General features: G+C 39.3%; 1 protein-coding gene across 3 annotated transcripts in view; it reads right to left on the minus strand.

The window, feature by feature from the left end:
* Positions 1-724: 724 nt before the first annotated feature.
* METTL14 (methyltransferase 14, N6-adenosine-methyltransferase non-catalytic subunit) overlaps positions 725-26124 on the minus strand; it is a 90355-nt gene continuing 64955 nt past the window's right edge. Inside the window, exons 3-12 of one of the 3 annotated variants that reach the window (XR_011048487.1) lie at positions 25952-26039; positions 21397-21477; positions 20931-21018; positions 18277-18367; positions 14877-15018; positions 12675-12767; positions 11136-11252; positions 8229-8439; positions 5187-5811; positions 725-1311 (exon numbers count right to left, since the gene is read on the minus strand). Coding sequence is in view for 2 of the 3 variants with exons in the window: in XM_068404255.1 (XP_068260356.1) it covers positions 5498-5811; positions 8229-8439; positions 11136-11252; positions 12675-12767; positions 14877-15018; positions 18277-18367; positions 20931-21018; positions 21397-21477; positions 25952-26039 (1225 nt within the window). In the remaining variant the exon portion in view is untranslated. Of the gene's footprint in view, positions 1312-4204; positions 5812-8228; positions 8440-11135; positions 11253-12674; positions 12768-14876; positions 15019-18276; positions 18368-20930; positions 21019-21396; positions 21478-25951; positions 26040-26124 lie in introns of those variants that run through there. The other 2 variants (XM_068404256.1, XM_068404255.1) reach the window with 2 other exon arrangements.

Below are 26124 nucleotides of genomic sequence, written 5' to 3' on the forward strand. Positions count from 1 at the left end.
AGGAACGTCTCTCGGAAGGAGGGGCCTTCCTTCTGGCCAACGGGCTGGATATGTTCCTATGGCTGGGAGTCAGCGTGCCCCCAGAGCTCATCCAAGGGCTTTTCAACGTGCCGTCCTTTGCACACATCAGCACGGAGGCTGTGAGTAGATGGAGACTAGTCCCTTTGTCAGAATCTATGGTTTAGTAAGACCAGACTGCTAATGAGAGAAACAAATGAGGTGGATTTTCATCATTCAACTAAAAGCAGAAACAGGTGACCAGCAGAAGGTGTTAAGACACCAGAAGTAATACATAAAACTTCAGTAAGCTTTATGCTCTGAATGCTTAAGGGTGAGAAGCTTTCACAATATTTTTAAACCTTCTTAAACTTTCACTGTTGCAGATACTAAACTCCTATTGAATGTGTATTGCTAAAATTGGAACAAAACACTTTGCAATAGTTAGAAGTTTCTCCTGATAGTGAATTTTCATATAGTGATTATTTTAAACTGAAAAAATGGCTTAGATGAGAGACATGATTTTTGTACAGGAGATGGCATTTCCCCGTTTAGAATGAAATCCACAGTAACTTGCATCATGAATATCAACCTGCCCTGCTTTCGTCCTAACAGACATCGTTGCCTGACCTGGACAATCCATTTTCTAAGAAGCTGAAGTCAATACTGGAGCATATCCAGAGCCAAAAGCCCTACACTATGAAGGTAGGACTTCTCTGTGGCTCAACTCATTCCTCATACCTGTTCAAGAGAACACTGCTGGATTTGACAAAACTTACTGGTAGCTGTAAAAGGTTTTACTATCAGGAATTTTCAGGGAGTTCCAGCATGTGTTGTAGGCACAAGGATCTCAAATGTGCTTAGTTCTTAAAAAAGATTTTCAGAGGTAGTCAAGTCTAAAGGTTACCATTTTATTCTGCAAACCTTACTTCACACTAGTGTCTCTCTCCTGTGTTTATAAATACAGCTACTGAAATGTGGAGATTTATTACTTTGGGGGGTTTTTCCCCCCTTGACAGCATACAGTAATAGATACATAGTTTTAGGATACAATCATACTAACTGGCAGTATGGTTTTCCTGTATCTCTTATCTTTTCAGCTGATGATAGTGAAACAACAGGAGCAGCCAGAGATGCTTTTCCAACAGTTTCTAGTAGAAGACAAGAGTATTTATGGAGGAGCTTCTTACATGGATTTCTTATGCTGTTTACTTACTAAGCTGTAGAATAAGAAGTTCTGCACTCAGGTATTAATCTTCTGGGAGTCTTGACTCTTTCTCTAAGTTGAACTGCCAGACTTCAAACTGTCAATGCCTAAGAGAATATGGTATGCAATTATTAAAATATAATTTAGAAAACTCTTTAATTACTCCTTTTGCTAGTCAGAAATTGTATGAGAGCCAGGAAAAATGCTAAAAATCTATACAGAAGAGAAAAAAAAATACAAACCACTGCTTTTTCTAAGTGGGGCATACAGTTGAATCAGATTTGCAGTAATCATGTAGTTCAATCTGAGTACTTCCAAGTCCTTCATGTGAAATTAGTCTCTAAAAACATAATCCCCTTCTTCCTGGAAGGGACAAGCATTCCTTTCTACATTGCTCTGGGTAACCTCCACACCCGGGGCTATCTAGGACACACAATCAACTTGAGGAAGTTTAACAACAATGGACCATGGGAGATCAAACAATCCTTTTGCTCAGTTTGGCAGATAATGCCACACTATTATGGTACAATTCCGTAGTCTTATGGCAGTGATTAATTTAGCCTACTATTTAATTACATTTTCAAAACTGAACATGTTAGGTTTTATTTACTACATTTGCTAACTGGAATATTCCCAATACAACTTGGATCAACATCTGTCCCTCAGAATTTCAGTGGCAAGTCAGCTGTAAGACAGTTGACACATTAACCAAAGGTTATTTGTGGTGCTATATAAAGAAAGCCTCTTGTTTAATACCAGTTTATTACCGGGACCTCCTCTCCCATGACTGATTTATTTAACAGCCACTGCTTTGAAAAATAAGCCTCTGCTCATATCAGTGTTGAAGGTAGAATTTAGAATGCCAGCATCTTTGGAAGAGCAGTTTACCTCAGATACTTCACAGTATGTTTGTATCTTTAGGACCAAAAAACCCTCCAAAGGAAGGATAAGAGCTGGGCCTCATAAAAAAGGAAAAAAGTGCCTTTAAACACATTAGTGTTGCTACTTAGTGTTAACCATTTTAATATCCAAGATACACAGTCAAGATGCATAGTTTTTGGTTTGACAGCTTATCAAAACATTCATATCCTTGTGCATTGACTGAGAACTCTTAAAATAAGTGGCTGTGATCCAGAAGGATCCTCAGACTGAATTCAGCTGCCAAGACAAGCACTTTTTAGCTGAAGATGCTACCCTGTAAAAAGGATTTGTTGCCATTCCAACTCAGTGTACTTTGTAAAATGACACCAGCAACTCTATGTGTAAAGAAATATGCAATTATTAAATATAATTATCATGTGTGTGTTTATTCTTTCATATACTAAGCTCTCAAGTTTTTTATGCTATCAGCCTCTGCCAAAAGCTATACAACACCTCTTAAACAGTAGCACCTAAAACTAGTACCCCAGGTCACTACAGCAGGTCCATCTTCTACTTGGGCAGTTCAGGCCATGCAAGCAACACTGACCAATGCTTTAGGGCAACCTGTTCCACACCTGCAGTTCTGGAGCAAAGTGTACACATCACTTACCAGGCACTGGGGGCCAGGAGTTCAGGCACAGAGGTGCTATTCAGAATTAAGTTGGAGTAAGACAAAGCTATTTATACTTGCATAGATAATTAGAGTTTTAATTTTACCTACATTAAGACATCATGATGGCTGAACGAGCACTGAGATACAGACACATGTTGATACAGCAGCTCTTGTATCAATCATAAACGTTATCAGATGTATTACAAGTGCAATTCTTGTCTCCAGGATCAACAGCAGAACTGTAATAATCAACTCAGACTTACAGTAGTTAGGCCCTTTTTTTTCTTTTTGATTGCTGCAGTAATTATACTCAAAATTACTTCATGTTTCACCACAGAACTTACCTACTGCTTGCTTTTTCATCCAGGAGAATGACCCTGTTATGAAAAGCATTAGTAAGCTTTCCTCCATGGTATTAAGTTGACCTTCATCCAGTCTGTGTTCTACTACCGCAATAAAGTTGCCACCAAGTTTACCAATTATGGGAGGAGAAATTGTTTTTTCTACTACATACAGACACAGTGGGTCATCTTATCCATCACTTTCAGTTACTCAATGTACCCCTAAAACGCCATGTTCAAGAAACAAGACTTACAGCTGCTTTCAGTGTAATGGCCTTGAAGTGTTCTTTTATCCTCTTCTAGAGTGCATTCTGGATATTACTATCTGCTGCCAAGGATTTAAAAAACATCCACATACTCTAAAATTAATCTCTGAACATAATGCCATTTAACTTCCATTGTCGGATCAAAATTGTTCTGCAGTTTGCAGCCTAAATGCTGCTCCTCAGAAGAAAGCATTCAGCATTAGTGAACCAGATTCTGACCAGCAGGTACCTTTCCTCATAGAGGATGTGTAGAAAGTTCTATCTCCTTGTCCGTTAACCTCAATTAAAAAAGTAGCCTAAGCTTCTAAGTTAAGAGTAGCCTACACCCTGAACTGTCAGTTCTGGACAACATATAATTAAAAGGGGGAAATGGGAATTAACATTTTCTACTAATTAATTGCAGAAAAAAATAAAACTATGTCACTGACACAACAGTAACCTTACTAAGGTAAGTGTCTCCATTTACTTTTTGAGTAAGAACATGATTAGGGCAAAAATCAGGAAAAAGTTTGCTTACTCTAGGATGTAACTTCTCTCAGATGCTGGTCTAAGCAGCCTTTGGCAGACCTCCCTGACAGTCGAATGAGCATAACACTTAAACCACTCCCTTGCCCAAACCCAGCCACCCTTAGGTGTGCAAATGTAACACAGGAAGAAACAAGACGTCAGCAGTCCCTCAGCAAGCCCACTACCAAGGCCCTGAAGTTGACCAGACCCTAAAAATTCCTGTGCTAAGGTTTCATGCACCAGAAGAACAGTTACTGCCTGCTCATTTACAATAGTAGGGAGGAAGCCACAGTAAAACTTAGTAATTCCAACACCTCAAGGCGAACAAACCCACAAAATGCTAAGAAAAATATTTCAACATTATCTTTGATAAACAAGTTTAATAATCCACTACTTTACAGGACAGTTTTTAAAAAGTGGCTTCAACAGAGAAATGTTATGAGACTTAAAAGCCAATTTTCCAACACCTCACAAAGACTTCAAGACTTGAAGAGCCACATTTGTTCAGCCTACCAAGTATCAACCAAGAGGTTCAGAGGTGTGGTTTTGCTAAAAACAAATACCGTACATACCAGCGTGACCTGCTTTCCTTTCACACTGTAGACTGGAGCTGATCAACGGTCTGTTTCCAATGTGTGTAACATCCACACGCAAAGCAAAACGCTCAGTTCCGTGACTGCACCCTCGTTACCCAGGTGATGAGTTTCAGGAAGTGCTCGCTCATATGACATCATTGCCTCACCTTTCCCATAGGGCCCCCAGCGAGGGCTTTCGCCTCCTTACATTGCAATTGCTCTGCAATAAACCAGGTTTTCCCTACTAAACACCACGATGATTATGAACAGATGCTGGAGGACAATCCCTACTCATGAAGCAATCCAGACCAACACAGAAGTTCTGGACTGCATATAAACACACAACTTCTTGCTTTCCATGAAGCACAACACATGATTGCACAGAATTACCACTCTCCCCACTACAGACATGGAAAGTGAGTACATGGACACCACAGATGACAAATAAACTTGTTCCCTATTCCCAGGAATAATTCTGGAAATTTAAACCAAATAATAGGAAAAAAAAATAGAATTCTGCTTATTCAATCTGCTCCTTGGTTTCAGAGAAGTTAAAAATAGGTGTCAGTATAGACACAGCACTTTTTCTTCCACGAGTAAGAGAGGAAGTAAGTAAGCCTGCTATGGCCATGCAATTCAGAACTGCATTTCATGCCCACTCCATCATATTAATCCAAGTCAGCTCAACCCTGACCCTCCAAAGAAGGAAGAGGAACCAGTGTTTGGAGAAAATGACAGTTAATAAAGCCCCTGACTTACAAGTTTCATAAGGGAAGAGCAAGTATCTTCACTTCAGTCCTACCCGTGACTGGAAGAGATGGTGCGCTCTGCTCTAGAAGCTGTCAGGAGGCTGAGTTGAGTGCTGTCAGGTGCAGGACCCTGCCTGAAGGTGAGGGGATGCACCAGGCCGGTCACTGGAAGGCAGACAAGCTCTAACTGCTTGCACCAAAAAATAATTTTAAAAGTCATCTAGTTTGAGTCCCCAGAATAATTCACTTTAGCAAAAACAAGACTAAAAGATTTAGAGATGAGGCATAGAACCAGGGGAAGAAGCAACTACCTAACAGTCATCAGCGGGTGGGGAAGCCGCCTCTATGGGTACCTCCACGTCCCCCTCTGAAGCCACCCCTCTCACCCCGAAAGTTAGTTCTGTTCCTCTCTCTGCCCCTTTCTCCTCGGCCTGCTGAAGTCCCTCCTCTTCCTCCTCCCCTTGGAGCACCACCTCCCCGGTCAGACTTGGACTTGGGTGGGGGTGACTTGGGCCGAAGTCTCTCAATTTCTTCCGTACAGCCAGTAAGGTGGGAATTTGGCGCTGTGAAGTACGAAGAATACGTTTCTGCATTGAAATTGCTGTTTGTGAGGGTGGGTCCTACTGTCAGCCAACCTAGGGAACAAAACCAGAGTCAACAGCAAGAACAACATGCTTCAAGCCCATTTTTGCCTTTTTCCTAGCACATCAACACTCAAAAGTGATGGGGACAGACACTTACACATCACCTGTATTGAATGGAATGAAAAGGTCACCTCTAGGAAAGCCAGAGTTGTTGTTGAAAAGTTAAGATTTTTAGTTTGATATACCTAAGGGCTTCTTTCCTCTTTTTTTGTGTTGTTTTTTTTTTTTTAATTACCCATGGCTATGGGAACATCCACTCTGTGGTTTCACAAGACCTGCTCCCCCTCCTTCCTACTTGTTTTTACACCACAACAATGTTTTCCAGTCCCTCTGGAACCAGACTGTAAACCAGATCAGTAAATTCATCTAGTTTAAAAACAACATCATCCTCCTCTTCTTCCTCCCTTTTTAAAAGGCATTTAAACTTCAATTAGGTAATTTTGTCTCCAAACAAATCAAGTTGTGACAGTGCAGCCAAGAGCACAGCACACTTGAAGCACACATCTGAAAACACAATAAAATAACCACTCTGTTGAAGCCCACATGATACGAAAAGAGAGCTTAAAGAGTTAAATTAACCTGTTTATGGGCAAATATTCAGTGGGCACTTCAGCTTCACCAAGTGAATCAAGGCAGGCAGGCATTTAAGACAAGCACATTTCTATTTCTTCATATTATAAGCTAAAGTAGCAGTTGGACCTAAAATGGGACTCAGGCCACTTAAAAATGCCAGTGGGAATTTAATTTTCAGTTGTATCATACATCAATGAAGAAAAATGTAGTGCAGTGATCTCAACAACATGCTTACAAGGAAAACAAGAATAAAAAAAACAGCAAGATGAGTTCTTTAATACTGTTCTCTTTACCCTGGGAATTTTAAAAAAAGAAAAATTAAAAAAAAGATTAAAAAAAGGAAGAGTTTACTTGTTTTGCTTTTCACACTTCACAGAGCACTGTGAGGACTCACAGTAATTCTAAACTCAAAGTGCCAATCGATAAACACACTGTGCTCTGCCAATTTCTTGAACAGAGTAAAGGGAAAAAGAAGTCCCTACTGCTGTATGAGTATAGGATTTAAAGTATGCAATGCAACTCCAGGGTGAGCGCCAAATTTAAAAATACAAAAGTTGAATCAGACTAACACGACCCTGTGGGACATAAACATGTAAGAACTCACCTACAACAGCACTGAAGTAATACCTGAACAATGTCTTTCTACAAAACAAAACAGTCCATCCACACACCCCTACCCACCAGTAACCAACAGAATTAAGACTGACATCATCATTAAAATTCAAGCCAAAGGCCAGTCAAAGAATAGGAATGGCCAATAATCACTACGCTGTAGTTGTATGAGCAAGAGAGAAACACCACCTTGAAATTTATTTAGGTCACTTATTGCTTGCAGCTTGTAGACTGATACACATCCTATTACAACTGCAGTAGAAGAATAAGCAACATTTTTTTACATATATTGTAAGTATTAGCATACACATGCAGCAAACCAGGCCTTGGATGGACTTGTATCCACTTCTCTGTCATCCACACTATTAGTCTCTATTTAGGGGAAAACAGTTTTACACAAAACTGCTAAAAAAACCCAAAGCCAGCACAACTATAGCATTTGCCCCACTCACACCCTCCACTTATTTCTGAAAAGGGCATGTGTTACCATAAACTGCTCTGAGACCAACGCTCTCAGTAGCCATCACGATGTGAGGTGTGACTACACTACCCGTAACAGGAGTTATAAAGTCTGTCAATTCAAGCATTCACTGGTAGTTGAAACAAACAGGACTGTTGAATTGTATTTTGCCTTAGGCTTGAGGGCAGAAACATCATTGACAACTGATACAGAAGTCTAAAAAGGTGTCAAAATGGGGTTTATTCTTCTGGTCTGTATTCTCCTGCAGTAAGCCCTTCATCACTTACACAGGATAAACTGAAAGGCCCGATCAAACAAATAAAATGCAGTTACCACCAATCTGATCCATATATTTCTATCCTTTTTTTTTTTTAATCGTGCCTGATGCAGCATCCAGTGTAAGACACTGGGTCTTCAGACACTGGCAACAGGACCTGCACTAAGCTTGTAGGGATTTAAAATCAGTTCAGAGAAAGAAATCATGCTTCTGAGAAGTGTACACACACGAACAGGCAAAAATATTGGTTAATAAAAAAAAACTTTCTTTTGAAAAAACTGACAGAACTGTTAGTTGTCATAGGCTTTCTGAACAACACTGCTTTGTGACTGACTGATCTTCACATAAACCAAACATGTCTCCTTTAGAACCATGCATGAGGATTAGCTTCCATCATAACCCATCAGGTGGCCTCAGATGATGGAAGAGGGTTAATTAAAGTAAATTAAAATTTAACTATTTGACAAAAAGAAACATAACAGCTACCTGGTCGAATTGTACTGTCCCTTCCGAAAAGATGAAGACGTCGACGTCCAAGGCAGAAATGCTCGATGATGTGAAAAATCTCTACAGGTTTTTCTATGTTGCCAATTTCAGGCTCTTCTGTGATGATGAGGTCGATGTCAACGTTAGCGTGGATGAAGTCGCCGTCTGTACTGCGACGCACAGTTCCTTTGATGCCCATGAGGCAGTGCTCCTACGCACACAGAACACAGAAGAGTACCTGTCACACGCCGCACATACTGTTACAGCACACGTCTGTGGTTTGAGCACAATGGAGAGTAAAGGAAATTCTAGGCAGAGCAGGTCCTACTTTTATACAGAGAAAAGTCTGAAGCACGGACTAGAAGAACAGAACAAGCTGGAGCTACCAAAAGAGCCTTTTGAAAACAAAGCAGAGAGTAGTTTAAGCGATCTGGCTTGAACTACACTATGAAATGGTAAAGCTCTAAGAGAGGCTGAGGTAAGATATATGAACTTCTTCAGTTACAGAAAAGTTAGAAAGGCTGAGAAATCGCCACAAGGGAAGAGAGTACAAGGTGATGGCAAGAGTAAGGGAATAGTTATTAATTATGATTTATACTTGTATCAGCATTTTGATCCCAACTTTATTTATGTAAATAATTTTCAAACTTCTTAGCCATAAAACAGCCAGCGAAAATAAGATGTACTTTTTTACATTGTACCTCTGTTACAAAAGTAGGCTTCACCCTCGGATTCCTTTCTAGAAGATATCACTGCATCAAAAAAGTAAAACCACTATCAAACTGTCAATGCACTGTCAACTCCCTCAGCATTAAAAATATTCTTTAACTGTAACATGCATTGCTTTCCTTCCCTCTAAAACATTACAGTTCCATTTAAGTGACTCGTATGTAGAATCTATGAATCAGGAGTCACCATAGCTGGTACACAATGAAAAGAGGGTTCTGCATATTCATTTCAGAGTTCTGTTCCTGGGAATATTAAGCTCAGATGAGCGATTTTCCCCAGTATCATAAGACACTGATTCACCAAGCGCCACCAGATGGCTCTAAAAAAACGTGCAGACAAGAGCATGCAATCATTTCCAGATTTTTGGCAAGGGTTTTACGAGTTAGTGAATAAATATGAAAGACAGAATAGGTGACCTATCAAATCTATGCAGTTGGTCAACTGCACCCAAGCTACATGGTTTTTGGACCTTAAATTTAACTAAATAAAAAGGCAGAATACTGCTAAGAAAATGACCCATCAAGCAAAGCCTTGTAAATCTAGTCTTTAGAAGAACTATCCAAAACATTTTATTTTCGTAACATGGGGAATGTCATTCATTAGTACCTTAGACTCTATAGCAGGTGGCACAGCATAAAGCATCCATCTAGAGAGATGCCTAAACTGAACGTAACAGACCAGCATTTGCTGCTGTAATCATTGGTAAATACATCTTGCACAATACACTATTTATTTAGTCAGAATAGGCTAGCTCAGTTTTCAATGTTTATTATAAATAATGACCTCAGCCCAACCCTTGCTCAATAAACACAGAAATTCTTTAATACCAGAAACTATTCTCCTCCGTTAAACAAAGACATAAAGTCCCCCTGCAAATCCTCCTGTGTTAGTTCTAACCTCTCCCTCACGAGCGAGCTGCACGTATTTGCAATGCTATATGCAATAAACACACAGTATTTATACTTAGAAATATTTCTAACTAATACAACACACTTTCAAACAAACTTCAGATTAATGTAAATGCAAGTCAAAGAAAGATTCCAGATACCTTAAAAGGGAAGTTTATACTCCTAAAAAATTGCAAATCTGAGACGGAGTTAAGGATGTTTAATACTAACGAATGATTAATGAATGTGGAATGAGTCCTGAGGTTAATGACACTTCAAATTATTGTTAGCCAAATCTCTGTATTCAGTAAAACTGCCAGTTACACCCACATATACCTAAACAATTCTTTATTAATCCTATCTATATTTCTCTAAGTTTTTGAATAACATAAATTTATCTCTGAAATCTTCTTCCTTAAATCAGAATACCTTTTTTTTTTCTCTGCACCTTCCTCAATACCCGTCCTCCACAACACACCCTTCAGAAACTGTAATTTAAGCCAAGCGGATCGATTTTGTCGCTTGTGCAGTACAGACATCTTCAGGAAGGCAGGAGAAGCTGACTGAGCTATGGCCCCTAACAGTCCTGTCTGGTTCAAGCTCTGGGCACATGGCTGCACACGTGTGTATTTACAACCATTAGCCAGTCTTCCAGAGTTATTTTTTATGACTACATCCATTTATAATCTACAGTTTTAAAGACTTCTTTTGACATTAAATTTAGTCAAATTCTACTGCTAAGTTTAGTTCCGTTCAAAAGGTGTTCCTCTGCTAGCAAGTTTTCTCCTCTAATCTGGAAAGGAGCTTGTGTTTTACACAAAAGGCATTGCTAATAGACTAACTGCTCATTTACCATTCACCCACAACCGAAACACCCCAGAAGTCAAAACCATGGCAACATATAGTAACGTTTTCTATTCAGTTTCCATCTTCCCTCTCAGGATTTCATTCTTGTTCCATCAATCTATGAACCCTCCTCAGCTACCTGCATTTCAACAAGGCTCAAATGAGTATTACATTTAAGAGGACTACAATAGAAATTTACCAAGCAGTTAAATGTAGATGAAACTTCATTCACACTGAGTGAAGTCAAGAATGGGACAGAAGTTCATCATTCCGTCCCATGAATATGTTTATTGCCATATAATGTACTTTGCGGAACAGAACTCTGAGGTCCTCACGTCTGTGTTCCTGAAAGCATGTCACCAACTGCCGTGGAGCAGCAGGCGTTTCGTTAGCATGAAGGGACCGGATGGGAACAGAGGAGAAATTGAAATAGCCAAACCTTTACCTTGGTTCTTTGGAAAACAGCCTTAGGGTCCAGAGTCTTGGTCTTTCCAGGATTGTTCTTATTTGTTTTAATCCAACAAATGTCCTCACATCTTCTGTAACCCCATTTGCGTAGACACTAAATATTATAGACAGATAAAACAGTTCACACTACACCGAAAACTTAAGTAACCTAAACTGAACACTCATATAGGTACTTGACTTTTCTTAAAGCATAGCTAGAAGACGAACTTGTCACAGATGAATGAAATGGTTTCCTGGCATGACTGTACTATTATGTTTTGTCAAGCTGCTCAATAAAAATAAATTAAAAACCAAACAAACAAACAGAGGATTACACACACATCGACTTGTCTACATATCATACACCCCCCCCTTTTTTTTTTTTAATATCTAAGCCCTGCACAGATCTCCTATGGAACTCTGCACTCATTTTTACCTAGTGACACTTACTTAAATTTAATCAGAATCAGTTTGAGCAACGTAGTGATCAGCTGCCTTGGCCCCGTCTTCACTAACACCTGCACTCTGGTAGTTTTTCACATCAACGTAAAATTCTATAAACGGGAAGATAAATAGCTAAAAGCCTCTGCTACCTTTTTGTGTTTTTTCCTATATCTGTTAAAAAAATAAAAAAGAGTGGGCACCAAAAAAAAACCTTACATGACTTTTTAATCCTTAACTCCTATAAGCGTCATCTTAGAAAGGGAGGAAACGGGGCATTAAGGGCTCATTTGGCTATTGCTGTGTTCAAGAACTGTCCAGCTACTACGAATACATCTATGACCAAAATCCATCTATCCAAAATAGCTACTTTAACCAACCTCAGAATGTAAAGCAGGTAATGCAAACAGATTAGCTGGTAACCACACGTTGTCCTTTAACAAATGCCGTACTGTTTTAATAGTAAGCACTGCTCAAACTAAGCAAAGAACGTTTCAGCACAGCAAGAGCCGATTGGAAATGCTTATTCCACCATCCCCAACACAAGCAGTGCTACCCTGGCATACAGAAAGATGACTCAAACTCCAAGATCTTATAGGGAAGTAAAACTTCATAGAGCTCACTAAGAGCAAACCTACTTAAACTCCAGGTGTTCTCTGAAAATAAGCAGTGCTGCGCACACAATCTTATCTCATTTTGTGAAACAGAAGCACCATTCTACTAGCATGAATATTTCTGGCAGAAAACTATTAAGACTTCTGTTAAAAAAAAATAATGTAAACGCAATCAACATGGCAACCTGCTCCTATGGCAACATGCATATGTCAAAAACAAGACAGCAGTACAGCTTTCTAAACCCTATAGAATTATGCTTCCTCACATAGTCACAGCAACTCATCTGGAAAATAACAGTATCTGAACAGTTAATGTCAGATACACTTAAATTTATTTAATCCACTTAAAGTTATATATCCTCTACCACAGTAACAAAACATCTCTCAGCAGTTACAGTGGAGAATTCTATACGGAAAAAGTCAACGATAAAAATAAACTCTTAAGCCTGTCCCTGATAAATTGAATTAAAACATCATCTTACCACTCGGCCAAGATCCAGACCCTCGCCTGAACCGCACCACAGGAACACAAATGACCTTGGGGCTGCAATTTCTTCAATTTCCAATTTCATGATCTAATAATAATAACAGTAATAAAAGTGTTTCTGAATTAAATATAAATCACCAGTTATATCAGGAAGAACACTTAATAATTGTTGAAGCATTATCGCAGAAACCATCAGGAAGCACTTTTATTAAAGATTTTAGTCTGTACACCATTCACAGCCATGCTCTTAAAATTGTTTTCCATAAAGTATGTTGTAAGCTACCTTATCAGTACCCAAGTGCATATATTCAACATAGCTGATGACCAGATTAATTATTCCTTTTAACAGAAATTCTATCTGTATAGAAAATTCTAGACTTGAAAGACTAATACTACCCACATGATTATTTTTTTCCTTAAACCTCTGCTTTGTTTTACCATTCCATCAGTAGCAAAAACATTTAATAACAGAGCAATAGCGCTCTGTTTGTTTTCAGTCCTCAAGTTACTTATGTGAAGCTTGTGAAGGCATGTTATTAAAAAAACAGCTTAATTCCTATTACTACATAGGAAAGACATTCTCTCCATTTTCACTTTCAGGAAAAAAGCAGTAAGAATTTATCAGGACAGTGGTTCAGCAATGACAAGCGTTAACATTCAGGATGAAATAACTTCAGATGCAAAGCATCTGCTACTCATTACAAGTTGAAAGGATTCATCTGTAACTTGCTAACACATCAAATCAAGCTTCATTCAGTGCCACTGTGAAGAAAAATAATGCAGTAGAAGCCACCCTAAGCAGATGTAACTCCCAACCAAGCAGATGACTCCTGCCTCCAACACTCCCAGTTTTTCCATTAGGACGGAATGTTTTCCCCCAGGCAACAGTGCCAGGCACCATTTTGGTCTGACGCAACAGAACGGCTAACACAGAAGCTACCTGTTCCTTAACATGTTATTACCTAGTCTCTTCTCAGAGGCATGAATGCCTTTGTTTTCAAATTCACTCCTTAAAGGTGGATTGAATTTTAGTTTGTTCTCATGATCCTTTAGTTTGACAGATTCCCTTCTGAAGTTACACATGCGTGGGTTTCAGCCTAAGGACAAACTAAATCTAATTTAAAATAACATCATCATCATCCCTCTCCCCCAAACTGCACAGAACACAGATAAGAAGATCTCAGCAACAACTGCTTCGATCTACTGATTCACTCATGTTATGACAAACCTGCTGCCAATGTAGCCTTAGTCCTGCACACCTTTCAAATAGGGTCTCTAAATAATAGGTATTTATTAGTTGCATACTCCCACCCATATACCTGAACCTAATAATTCCTGACATGGTTATGCAAACATTTTTTTAATCAGCTATTCCTCTCAGTTTGTCTGTTTTGTTGTGAGGGTGGGTTTGTTGGCATTTTTTTTGTTTGTTGTTCTCAGTTCTCTAAATGTTTACTAGAGCACAATAAACAAGAGCACCAACATTGATCTCTAAAAAGATCACATCTTGCACACTAAGATTTCTCCTTGTTCCCAAAAAGGGCTCAGAAATCAACATGACTTAAAAAAAGCCTTTGACCTGACTGAACAGTAAGGAAATACATAAATATGAGGAAAAAAAAAAAATCCACAAGTAAGGTTTATCTATTTTGTCAGGATTCTCAGGATTACAACTGGTTTGATTGTTAAAATTTCCTACCCTATCAACACTTTGGAGAAAGGAGGTATGTCAGTGCAGCATACTCATCTACTCTTCTGACTAGAAGACCAGCGTATTTAAAAACGATACCTTAAAAATCTCTTCAAGAATTTCAAGAAACAAGGGAATATTTATAATGGATATTCTGAATTTCCACAGCAAAAACCAAACAGAAAAGAAAACTCACAGAATTTGAGGGTAGGGAGAAAACGCACTATTATTAGATTTAAGTCTTCAACCAGACTTAGGGAGAACAAAAAGATATTTAATTCATTAAACTCCTCAAAAAAGAAGTCTTTTAACACAAATGGTGTAGGCATGCATACAATATAAAACTTAGTTTTTATAAGAATCTAGACTTTTCTTTAAAAAATAAAACAAAAAAAATATCATTTTTCCTTAAAACACATCTCAAACACTTTGATACCAAATTAAATCCTCAAACTATTTGCTTAAATACATGTACGAAATCCTTTCCACAGCGAGAAAAATACTTACGTCATCCCAGGTCCAGCATTTTTCATTGGCAGTAATGCCAGTCTCTCGGTAGTATTCTTCCAGTGGTGGCTCCAGGAGAATCACATCAAATTTGGACTTCAGTTCCCTAATATCAAAAGCTTCCAAGTCTGCTTGTAAGTACCTGTTTAACAAAAGATGACAGGTTGCTTGGACAAGCTGTAACAGTGGTTTGAAAATTACACTCCACACAGCACTTCTGTGTAGCCAGTTAAGAGTAGGATCTCCTATGCAGTTCACACAGCTCAAACACACCACAGCCAGAGGAGATGCATAACACATTCTCACTTACCCTAGGCTGGATGCTGTTGCATTAGGTTTTTTTAAAAGTAGTCTTTCTCTCAGTAAAGAGTTTTTAGGATTCTAATTTAGCAAGCAGGAAACAGATGTCTACACAGACTGTACAACAATATTTAGTATGGAATTACTGAACTTTCTGTACATCCAAAGACTATATAGGAGAAAACATCAACATTTAAGAAGCAAACACTCACTGCCTGGCTAACGGACTTCTATTTTCCTCCCCTTTGGGAAAGGGGCACATTTTTAGAATTGCCTTCTTTGCCTCTGTCTATACTGCTGGAGGCTGTCCCAAGGAGCCCCGGACCCCTGAGGCCCCAGAGGAAGTCAGGATAGAGGAGAAGTGTGTCTTGGTTGATGAGGGATGGGTCAGGGACCAATTAAGCAACCTGGACATCCATAAATCCATGGGCCCTGATGGGATGCACCCTCGGGTGCTGAGGGAGCTGGCAGAAGTCATTGCTAGGCCACTCTCCATCATCTTTGCTAAGTCATGGGGAACTGGAGAGGTGCCTGAGGACTGGAGGAAAGCAAATGTCACTCCCGTCTTCAAAAAGGGCAGGAAGGAGGACCCGGGTAACTATAGACCGGTCAGCCTCACCTCCATCCCCGGAAAGGTGATGGAACAACTTGTCCTTGGTGCTGTCTCTAGGCACATCAAGGATAGGGGGATCATTAGGGGCACTCAGCATGGCTTCACCAAGGGGAAGTCATGCTTAACCAACTTGATAGCCTTTTATGAGGACATAACCCAGTGGATAGATGATGGTAAAGCTGTGGATGTGGTCTATCTTGATTTCAGTAAAGCGTTTGACACAGTCTCCCACAGCATCCTCGCAGCTAAACTGAGGAAGTGTGGTCTGGATGATCGGGTAGTGAGGTGGATTGTGAACTGGCTGAAGGAAAGAAGCCACAGAGTGGTGGTCAATGGGACAGAGTCCAGTTGGAGGCCTGTGTCTAGCGGAGTCCCTCAAGGGTCAGTACTGGGACCAGCACTATTCAATATATTCATTAATGACTTGGATGAGGGAATAGAGTGCACTGTCAGCAAGTTCGCTGATGACACAAAACTGGGAGGAGTGGCTGACACACCGGAAGGCTGCGCAGCCATTCAGAGAGACCTGGACAGGCTGGAGAGTTGGGCGGGGAGAAACTTAATGAACTATAACACAGACAAGTGTAGAGTCCTGCGTCTGGGCAAGAACAACCCCATGTATGAGTACAAGTTGGGGGCAGACCTGTTGGAGACCAGCGTAGGGGAAAGGGACCTGGGGGTCCTAGTGGACAACAGGATGACCATGAGCCAGCAGTGTGCCCTTGTGGCCAAGAAGGCCAATGGCATCCTGGGGTGTATTAGAAGGGGTGTGGTTAGCAGGTCAAGAGGGGTTCTCCTCCCCCTCTACTCTGCCCTGGTGAGGCCGCATCTGGAATATTGTGTCCAGTTCTGGGCCCCTCAGTTCAAGAAGGACAGGGAACTGCTAGAGAGAGTCCAGCGCAGAGCCACGAAGATGATTAAGGGAGTGGAACATCTCCCTTATGAGGAGAGGCTGAGGGAGCTGGGTCTCTTTAGCTTGGAGGAGACTGAGGGGTGACCTCATTAATGTTTATAAATATGTAAAGGGCAAGTGTCATGAGGATGGAGCCAGGCTCTTCTTCACAGTGACATCCACTGACAGGACAAGGGGCAACGGGTGCAAGCTGGAACACAGGAGGTTCCACATAAATACGAGGAGAAACTTCTTTACGGTGAGGGTAACTGAACACTGGAACAGGCTGCCCAGAGAGGTTGTGGAGTCTCCTTCTCTGGAGACATTCAAAACCCGCCTGGACGCGTTCCTGTGTGATATGGTCTAGGTAATCCTGCTCCGGCAGGGGGATTGGACTAGATGATCTTTCGAGGTCCCTTCCAATCCCTAACATTCTGTGATTCTGTGATACGTTATGTTCAGAAGATTCTGAATACTGGAAATGTGGTTGCTTTTCATGTAGTAGAAATGTGTTTCTCTAACCCTATAACAAAAGCATAATTCCCCCACACATTCATTTTATTAAATACACACTCAAACACATTCTGACAACTGGCCTCCACACCTGCCCCCCTGTCACTGCTGCATCACTATCAAAAAAACTGCACTGCCCTCCCCTCAATACCTTTAACCTTAAAAAAGCTGATCAGCAGACCACCACCTCCCTCTTCCTAAGAAAGCGTCTGGAAGACATGATTATTCTGTTGAGTGCATTTGGTGTTATCAGAAGGCAGCATTTGATTACTGTTTTTTCCCCTTTTGTGCTTTAAGGCTAAGAATGACAAAAGGCATCTAACTTCAAAATAGTAAGTTGAGTTTTGCAGTTTGTATCTCAGATGCTCACACAACTATTTCAGAGTTCTTCATGTGACTAGCATAAAATAATGCTGTTTTACTGAGTACAGATTAGGACTACACTATATTAAAAGCATTAGGTTCACATTCAGATAGGTTCCAGTTCCTGGGAGTAACATGCTGCATGCTTATACTGTGTCTAATGTTCAGCAGAAACTCAGAGGTAATTTGAATTTAATAGGACAAATCACTTCCAGACAGCCTAAACTTTTTTGGTCTTAAACTATGAAGTAACACCTGATTAATGGATACTAAGATAATAGGTGGACATTATACGAAAAAGCTGTTACAAGAACAACTAAGGTTATATTAAGAGGCCAATTTTTTAAAGCTTTTCTCGTTATTGTAAATGGAATGATATCATGAGATTCACAATCATATGAAGTTCTTTTAGTTCCCAAATTAAAGCCTGCAGCCCAATCAGTTGACAGTTCAGTCTTAAAAAACAAAGCTTTAGATACTATAAATAATCACTCACTGGAAAGACAATCTAGTTTATATCCTATATTAAACATCTAGATTAAACTAACAAAAACAAACTGATTTTATTCTTCTGAAGTTTCAATTGATTAATTTGTATATACAAACAGAAATAGAAAATGTAAATTCTGAGCAGGTGCTGAAGATAAGAGATTTGCAAAGCAGACAGCTAACTTCAAACAGCTCTGGAGAAGAAAGGCATTTTCCACAAGAACACTTACATGGGAGGAGTGTTAGATTTAGATATCAGCTCATCCTTCAATCTGATGAGCTCTCTAAGTTTTGGATATTCTTCAAACCTATCTGCTAAGCCTAAGGAGAAGAAAACATGAAGTTAACAACTACTTAGAGAGTAAATCTGTATCAATTAAGCATTGTCCAGTATTCCAAATAGGTCCAAATGTTAATACTTAGCCTCATTTTAATTTTTGTTAGAACAAACCAAACCCTTCCAAGCAGTTTTTTGTCCAGTACTTCACAAAAGCCTCCTGCCTTCACCCAATTACGGCTGATACTGAACATAGTGTCTATGCTCTAACCTTCTGTAGAGCACTACAGTGATCAGGAGTTCACAACTCCTTTTATCAGAAGGGAAAAATCTTTCTTTTAAACTAGAAGTGCCAAAACAACGACAGAAAGCTATTTTGTTATCCCTCCCATCCGTAAGTTTTTATTAAGTTCTAATTAACATTCATTTACAGAATACTCTTATTTAACCTTTGAAGACTATTTCTAAGGCAGCAACTGGGGTGTGGCTGGTTCCCTTAGGCAACCCCTACATTAAGATTTGGTAGGCTGGTGTCAGTCACCAAGACTTGAATACATGTATATTTATTTATTGGGTTTCTAGACTTAGCTTTATGATGTTAATTTTGAAACCTTTCACATGTACAGAATGCAAAAGGGAGAACCCTAATTAAGTTTTGTGCAGCAAACTTTTTTAAAAAAAGAAAAAAAAAACAAGGAAGCTTTTCAGTATATTACATTCCCCCTTCAAAAAACTTAGTAGAGACAGTATGTTTTTGTTGTTGCTAGCAGTAGGCTCAGCACAAACCAAAAAGGTACCCTTCCTGCCTCCAAAGTAGTATCAGTTCAACTTCAGTAGGAGTTATTTACAAAGCTTCATGTTCATTTAAATTTACAACTTTAAAAGGTCCTAATCCATTGGGGGGGGAACCCCACCCAAACCTGCAAACCCCGCTAACCTTTATCCCTCTCCTTATTTTAATGCAAACTTCTGAACTCCCAACCCTAGCACTGCACTGGTAAAAGCAAAATTCTTAGTACCTAACCTTACTGTCTCTTATCACATGTGCATGAAACACCCAAAAGTTATTTTCATTCTTTTCCTTAAATACGTAACACCTTAAAAACACCCCTGTGTTCTTCCAATTTCCGCTGCTGTGTTGCTTCCAGCCAGTGCAAGTCAAATACTCCTGACCAGCAGAAATGGAAGGCAGTTATCAGCAGCTAAGCAATGGATGTGAATGAATTTTCAATCAAGATGGCTTCAGTTGTTTTGGTTTTTTTTTGGTTTTGCTTTTTTGTTTGGTGGTTTGTTTTTTTTTAAACAAACAAACCAACCAACCAACCCCCACAGGTCTCCCCATCTCTTCCAAGAGCAACATCAAGAAGATATAACTGGGTGTTCTGGAACCACTACTTCCCTACAACTTTTTGTATAGTCATGTCCAATTATGAAGTAGCACCTAAGCAGAGTTTTGATCGTCATGTAGAAAATGTATGCTAACCAATATGCAACTTGACATACCTCATCTCTAATAAAGGGTCTAGACTAACTGCTGCTGACACATTCATTTCCATATTAACACTCATGTAACAATTTGTCCTGTCCCTTCCCAATTCTTTATGCAGCAGAGAAGTCAGAGTAAATACCATGGGCTGCTATTCCTTTGAACTCATCTTATTTCAAAGAAATGTATAACGGTTTCAAGTACGTAACTGTAAAGTCCAGATGCTTTTCAGATGAAGACATAACTGAGTCCAAACAGCCTGGTTTTTATACTAAACATCCAGAAGTGTTTCACGGAAGCAGTCAAGAAATACAGAGAAGAAACAAACTGCCTCAATAGGCAAACAAAACCTCTTTGGGCTGGCATCATAAACACAACACACTTGCCCTAACCATCTTAAACTTGATAAAATACAGAGAACTGTTGCAGAAAACTGCAGAGGGAGGTGTCCTGCTTTTTTTAAAGACCAAATAACTACAAGGCACTCATTCTGGGAAACAGGACCAAAACATACTTTAGTTTTCGAAAGACTAAATTCAGGCCCAACGAAGTTAAGATTTCAGTAACGAGTTCAGTGATGGCTGGATGAATGTAAAGTTAAAAAAATAACATCCTCTAAACACAATAATATGTTGGGCCTTCTAATGAGTTGTCAGCAGTTACATAATCTAGCTGGTAAATATTATCCATATTGCTTACTGACTTTAATGTAAGTATTTTCCATACTTTACATGCTACATGCATTCTTGGAGGCAATACAGTCCAGGAAACAGCTGAACTGTAAGTCAGTTATTCAAACTTCCAAAGGTTTTAAGATCTGCTCGCTAGACTCATCTACTTTCTGGAACCAAGCGAGCTTAGTTTTGAAAAAATCTTCCTGGTTAAATACTATCAAATAAAACCAAGAGTAAGAAGAGCCTTGGTAATAATCACCTCCTAACTGATTAAAAATAAAACCATATAAATTTATATACTGATATGTATGCAGACAGAGAGATAAAACTATGATATATATGTGTATCTACATTTCCCAGTAACTGTAAGGAATTAAAAAGTGGAAGAAAAAGAAGTGCTATCGAATAAAATGAGTTATCTTCAAACAGTTACTGACTATGACATACCAACATCTCTGATGAAGTTCTGGGGTCTGTGTCCTGTATCCACAAAGTGTTGGCAGTAATCGTTGTGTGGATTTAAGCTCTGAGTACCCTGGAGAACAAAAGGGACTTCAGTGAGAGCAGCAGGGAGATAACTGGACATTCACACACACACTACATGTATTAGTCTGATAAATGAGAAAGTAACAGATTTCTTTTTTCTTTTCAACATGCCTTTATAAGCTACACTAGTCAAGACCGTCATTGTGTTGCAAGTCAGGCCCACCACTACTACAGCCCATTGTAAGTTCACTCAGATCAATGTAAACACTAATCACCATGGTATCTTTCATAGGAAACTTCCCTACTTGTGAATTCCAGTCAATTACTTCAGCCTTTAAAGCTGTGTTTCAAATACCATCAATTGCAGAAATAGTTTAACACAACTATGCCAGCTTTGACTACACTTCTGATTGCAAAAGCAGCTCACCTTAAGAAAGGTACTAGAATCTTTGTAAATCTCTTCTTCATAGGGCAGGTTCTCTTCATCTTGCTGCAGCTCTACTTCATCCTTGGAAATAAAGCAGATATTACAAGCATGCAAGATCATGCTGTTTCTCTCCTCATTGTGATTCTGCTGCTTAAGGAAAGAAGCGGGCTGTCTACAAACACAAGTCTCCTAAACCAGCACAGTACGAATGGTTCCAACTCCAGTTTTGAAGGGCGGGAAAAATTACCTATTCCCAAAAGGTCTGCCTCTCTCTTATTAATGAGGAGAGTGTTACTGGGAAAGGCCTCTGAAAGAAGAATAAAATAAGAAATGCTTCATTTCTAGACCCTAACAGTGCAGGCAGTGCTTTACAAGGTGTAGAACTTTTAATTTTTGTCCCCCAAAAATTTCACTCCTTGGACTAAAGCAAATTATATATTTGTTGAAGTTCTTCTGTAGTAGAAGCTTTGAACATTTATATCTACTCGATCATCTCTCACGTTCCAACCTTAGCAGCTGAAACCATCTTCTCTACATGAATCTGTTGAAGTCCACACTTCGCAGAAACAGCACAAGGTACGAGCCAGTATTTCATTTGACTGTCCTTAAAAGTAACTTTAAAATTCCCATTTTGCAGTCTCAATATTTACAGAAAACAGGAATTGTATTACAATTTTTTTCCCCCAGTTACTGTGTCACCAACTGTTCGTTCATCAGATTTCTGGAATTCAGAGATCTGTCACACTGACTTACTCTGAACATCCAACACGGAACTCAGAGAACAGAAACAAGAGAGACTCGCTTCTTCATGTCACTTTTTTTTCCCATTGATACTGAAACAACCCAGTATATACATTATATATAAATAAAACTGAAGAACCACTAAATAATATCATCTCCCATATTTTAGTAGGATGCATATGCTCTTTTATATATTACCAATTACAACAGAAATCTTAATCAGTTAATATAGTGCTTCACGTGAGCAGAAAAAGTCTCAAGGCTGAAATATTAAAAAAAGACATTTTAACACACTGAAATAAAAGGAAAGATGGAGAACAAGACTTCTCATAGAAAAAAACTCAACTTCTCCTCCCAACACACATCTTAAGAGATGCAGAAAATAGGCTATTATTACTGCTGCACTTACCCTATACTACATAAGCTGTCTGAATGCAGAATGGAAAATTGTTTTCCCTATTTTCATCCTCTAGCTGTCAAAATCTTAAAATAAGCTCTGTGTTCTTTCCAAATTGGAGCTTTGAGCCAACTTCTGAAATGCCTGCTGTGATTAATAGGTCACAGATTCCCCCTCCCTATTATTCATCAGGTGAAGAACTTGCAGAGATAGTCTTTTTTTGTTTGTTTGTTTAACCAGACCAAAAAGAGAAATATTACTATCAGAAACAGCAACAGTGTTTACAAGGAAAAGGAAAGAACAGCAGACAAGCAGCAGCAAGTGTTATTCCAGGGGAATAAAAAAAAAGCTGAAAGCTTGAGTTTTACTAAAAACTGCTGATGCCATCATAAGCTTACACCTGTTTCCCCTCTTCCATCTTCCTCTAAATCTTAGCCTTCTGATAACAAGCACTTGTTAGATACCTGCTTCTAAGTCATCCCAGTTCTCTTTATGCCTTCATAAGAGATTAAAACAACAAAAAAAAAAAGACACTTCTGGCCACCAACAAAAAGCCCACACCACCAACTTTCAAAGGGAAAAGAACGCAGTCAAAGCAGAGACAGAACGAAATGCACGATAATACAAGACACTAGGTTCTTGGACACTAATCATCCTTGTTTTCCAAATCTGGTATATTGTTGTTGAGTTAGGGCAACAAAAACTACCCACCATATTCAAGCATATAGCTTTTCCAAATGACTAGAGGTACATTAAGCAATTATCAGGATTCAACCAAGTAAGATTTTTTTCAGCCTCCAGAACAATGGCATGGAAGCATTCCAAGCTCGCAGGCCACTGCTTGCAGAAGCAAAGTAAAACAGGGCTGTATCACATTAGGCTGGCACACAGCAAATTTGAACCACAGGTATTTTTGTACTTCATACAAAGTGAAAACTCCAGAACTCTTTGCCACAAAACACTGCTTGATACCAGACAATTACACAGGTTCAAACAATTGAGTAAATTCACCTGAGGAAGGGGAGAAGTGGAGCAACACTCACAGCTCTCAGAAGGCTATGAAAAGCCTGGGAGTGCCTGCAGATAGTCTAGTCCCATTACCTGCCACTTCCAAATACAGACCAGGGAGCCCAACTAACCCTAGGACAATGGTTACATTGTTTCTCTCAAAACATCAGCATAAGGCATTTAGGTGTCATCAACTCACTTCACTCTCCATTTGGAACACTACAAACTGACAGAAATCCTCTAAAATACCCAACTACATTTGTTTAAAGGTTTCATGCCCACGTCCACACACTCTACCCCTGCAGACCTTGCGCCATCACACTGCATCGCAGTAACAATGCTCTATCTTCACAGTAACCCATCTTCACCAGCAATTACAGCTAGACACTCAGGCTCCAGCTAGAGCAGTTAAGGTTTGAGGACACATTCACTTCCACCAAATCTGAAGTCAGAGCGCAAAAATTTTAAACCACTGCAGAAGGATTAACTGATACCATCACATAGAACCCAATGCTGCAAGTCAGGGTTTTAGAGATATACGAGGCACTTCACATTGGAAATACTCACCCCTAACTTTCCTACCAAAACTGACAAACTTGTGATATTTGTCTGCAACACTAATAGTTAAGTCTATTATTACTTTTGTCTAAGGAGTATTAAACACAATCCCATAGGAATTGATACCATAATGATCTAGATTTTTGTATCAGCTCATATTAGAAGACTAAATTTAAACAGGATCAAAGTACTACGGAAAAAGTTACAGAAATGCAGATGGGATTTTACTAAGTTCTTATCTCCTTGCCAATAGGGAATTAGCAATGTCTGCAGAAAACAGCTGATGACTCCACTATATATGTTCTACTTGGGGGTTTCAAGTTTCTTAAATCTATTCATCTGCTGGACCAAAGTTGGTCCGAGCTAGTATTACTAAAATATTCAATTTCAACAATATAGCGAGACTCTGGCCACTTGCAAGTTGATATGGCCCACCTCAGGGTAAGTCTTCTCCATGCTAACGAAAAAAATGTTACTGATAAGATTCATACGCTATGCCAAATGAAGTGACTTATCCCCATATATTTTACAGAAAAATAATTAGTTGTTTCACCACATAGTTGGTGAAGGAGTAAAATAAACTGACACGAACTGATCACTACCGTGAGCATAAAAACCCCACTTCACAAATAGTGCATGTACTCTGTAAATCCCTTCGAGATGGTGACTTCATAGGTTTGCTAAACAAGATGTACAGACTAACAGCATGTTAAAAAGAATGTCTGTCCACTTACAGATTGACTTCAAAAAATTAGGCATCAAAAAATGTCCAGTCACACATTAACTTTTTGTTTTAGTAAACCAGAAGTAAAACAGACATTATTGCAGAAAGATTTAAAAAACTGAACACAAATGTAACACTACCAAGGCCTCGTATTTCAAAAATCACTATTTTTAGGCATCCAAGAGAACAGCAGACACTGCATTATTTCATAAATACACTGACCTTGATTCTACTTAACCACAAAAGCAAGGTTAATAGGACAGGGGAAAGAGAGGGAGGATATGTGCTGCAACAAGATCACAAAGCAAATCAGAAAGACAGCTGTATCATAATCGTGCCTTTGTTTAATCTCCTTTCTTTTCCACTCATCTTGGACAATGCTCTTGGATGAGCATTTGAAAAATTAAGGACATAAGAGTTTGACAACCACTCATTCTTCAATGACCATGGAGGCATTTTGTTTTGGTTTTTTTTTTTTTAACCTGAACTTTTCCTGGATATTTCCAATACTTAAAGCGAACCTCAAACCAAGTCTCTTAATTCCATTCCCTTCGAATCCTTTATTTCTTCCGGTCATCCAGAACTGCATTCCTTTGCACTTAACAGGCAGGTTGGACGACACCCTCAGCCTCCCTGGATCTTCAATCACTGGCCTGTGCCTCTTGCAAAATGCAAGCTTTTCTGCTGACACAAAGAAATTCTGGTGAAGATTTTTTTTGTGCGTACCCAAGCACGCACACATTTTACCACTTCTTCCCACACAAGGCAGCCAGCCACAGCACACTGCCATTTCGCTGTGGGCACTACCACCTGAGCCTACTTCTTCCTAGGAGCAGCACTAAATTAAACCTCCCTAGGTTTAAACCAGAACCCTAATTTGGGTTCTGGTGTGTGCACAGTTCAATGCACCTAAACCACACCTGAAGAGAATCACTTCACATCCATGCCCCCTCTCTTAGATCTCTGCCATGGAAGCCATCAAGGGAGATGCCACTGAGGGACATATATTTTAAAGTATCCATACATACTGCATTTATTTTTATTTATACACATACATGCATATTTTGTAAGTCCCTCAGAGACATATGAACACCAGACAAAAAGTATCTTTTTCCTTTTTTTATTACCTTATATTCTTCAATCTCTTCCTCATCAGCTTCTCCCTCATCTGGGTATTTGCGTTTTGCATTTGGTGCAGAAGTATCATAAGCAGCCCTATAAACATAAAAAAAAAAATCCTCATATAAACCAGTTTCTCTCTCCAAAGAGAACATCTCAGAAATCTCTGATAATCTGCCTT

The sequence above is a fragment of the Nyctibius grandis genome, chromosome 6 (assembly GCF_013368605.1).
Source record: "Nyctibius grandis isolate bNycGra1 chromosome 6, bNycGra1.pri, whole genome shotgun sequence".
NCBI classification, from domain to species: domain Eukaryota; kingdom Metazoa; phylum Chordata; class Aves; order Nyctibiiformes; family Nyctibiidae; genus Nyctibius; species Nyctibius grandis.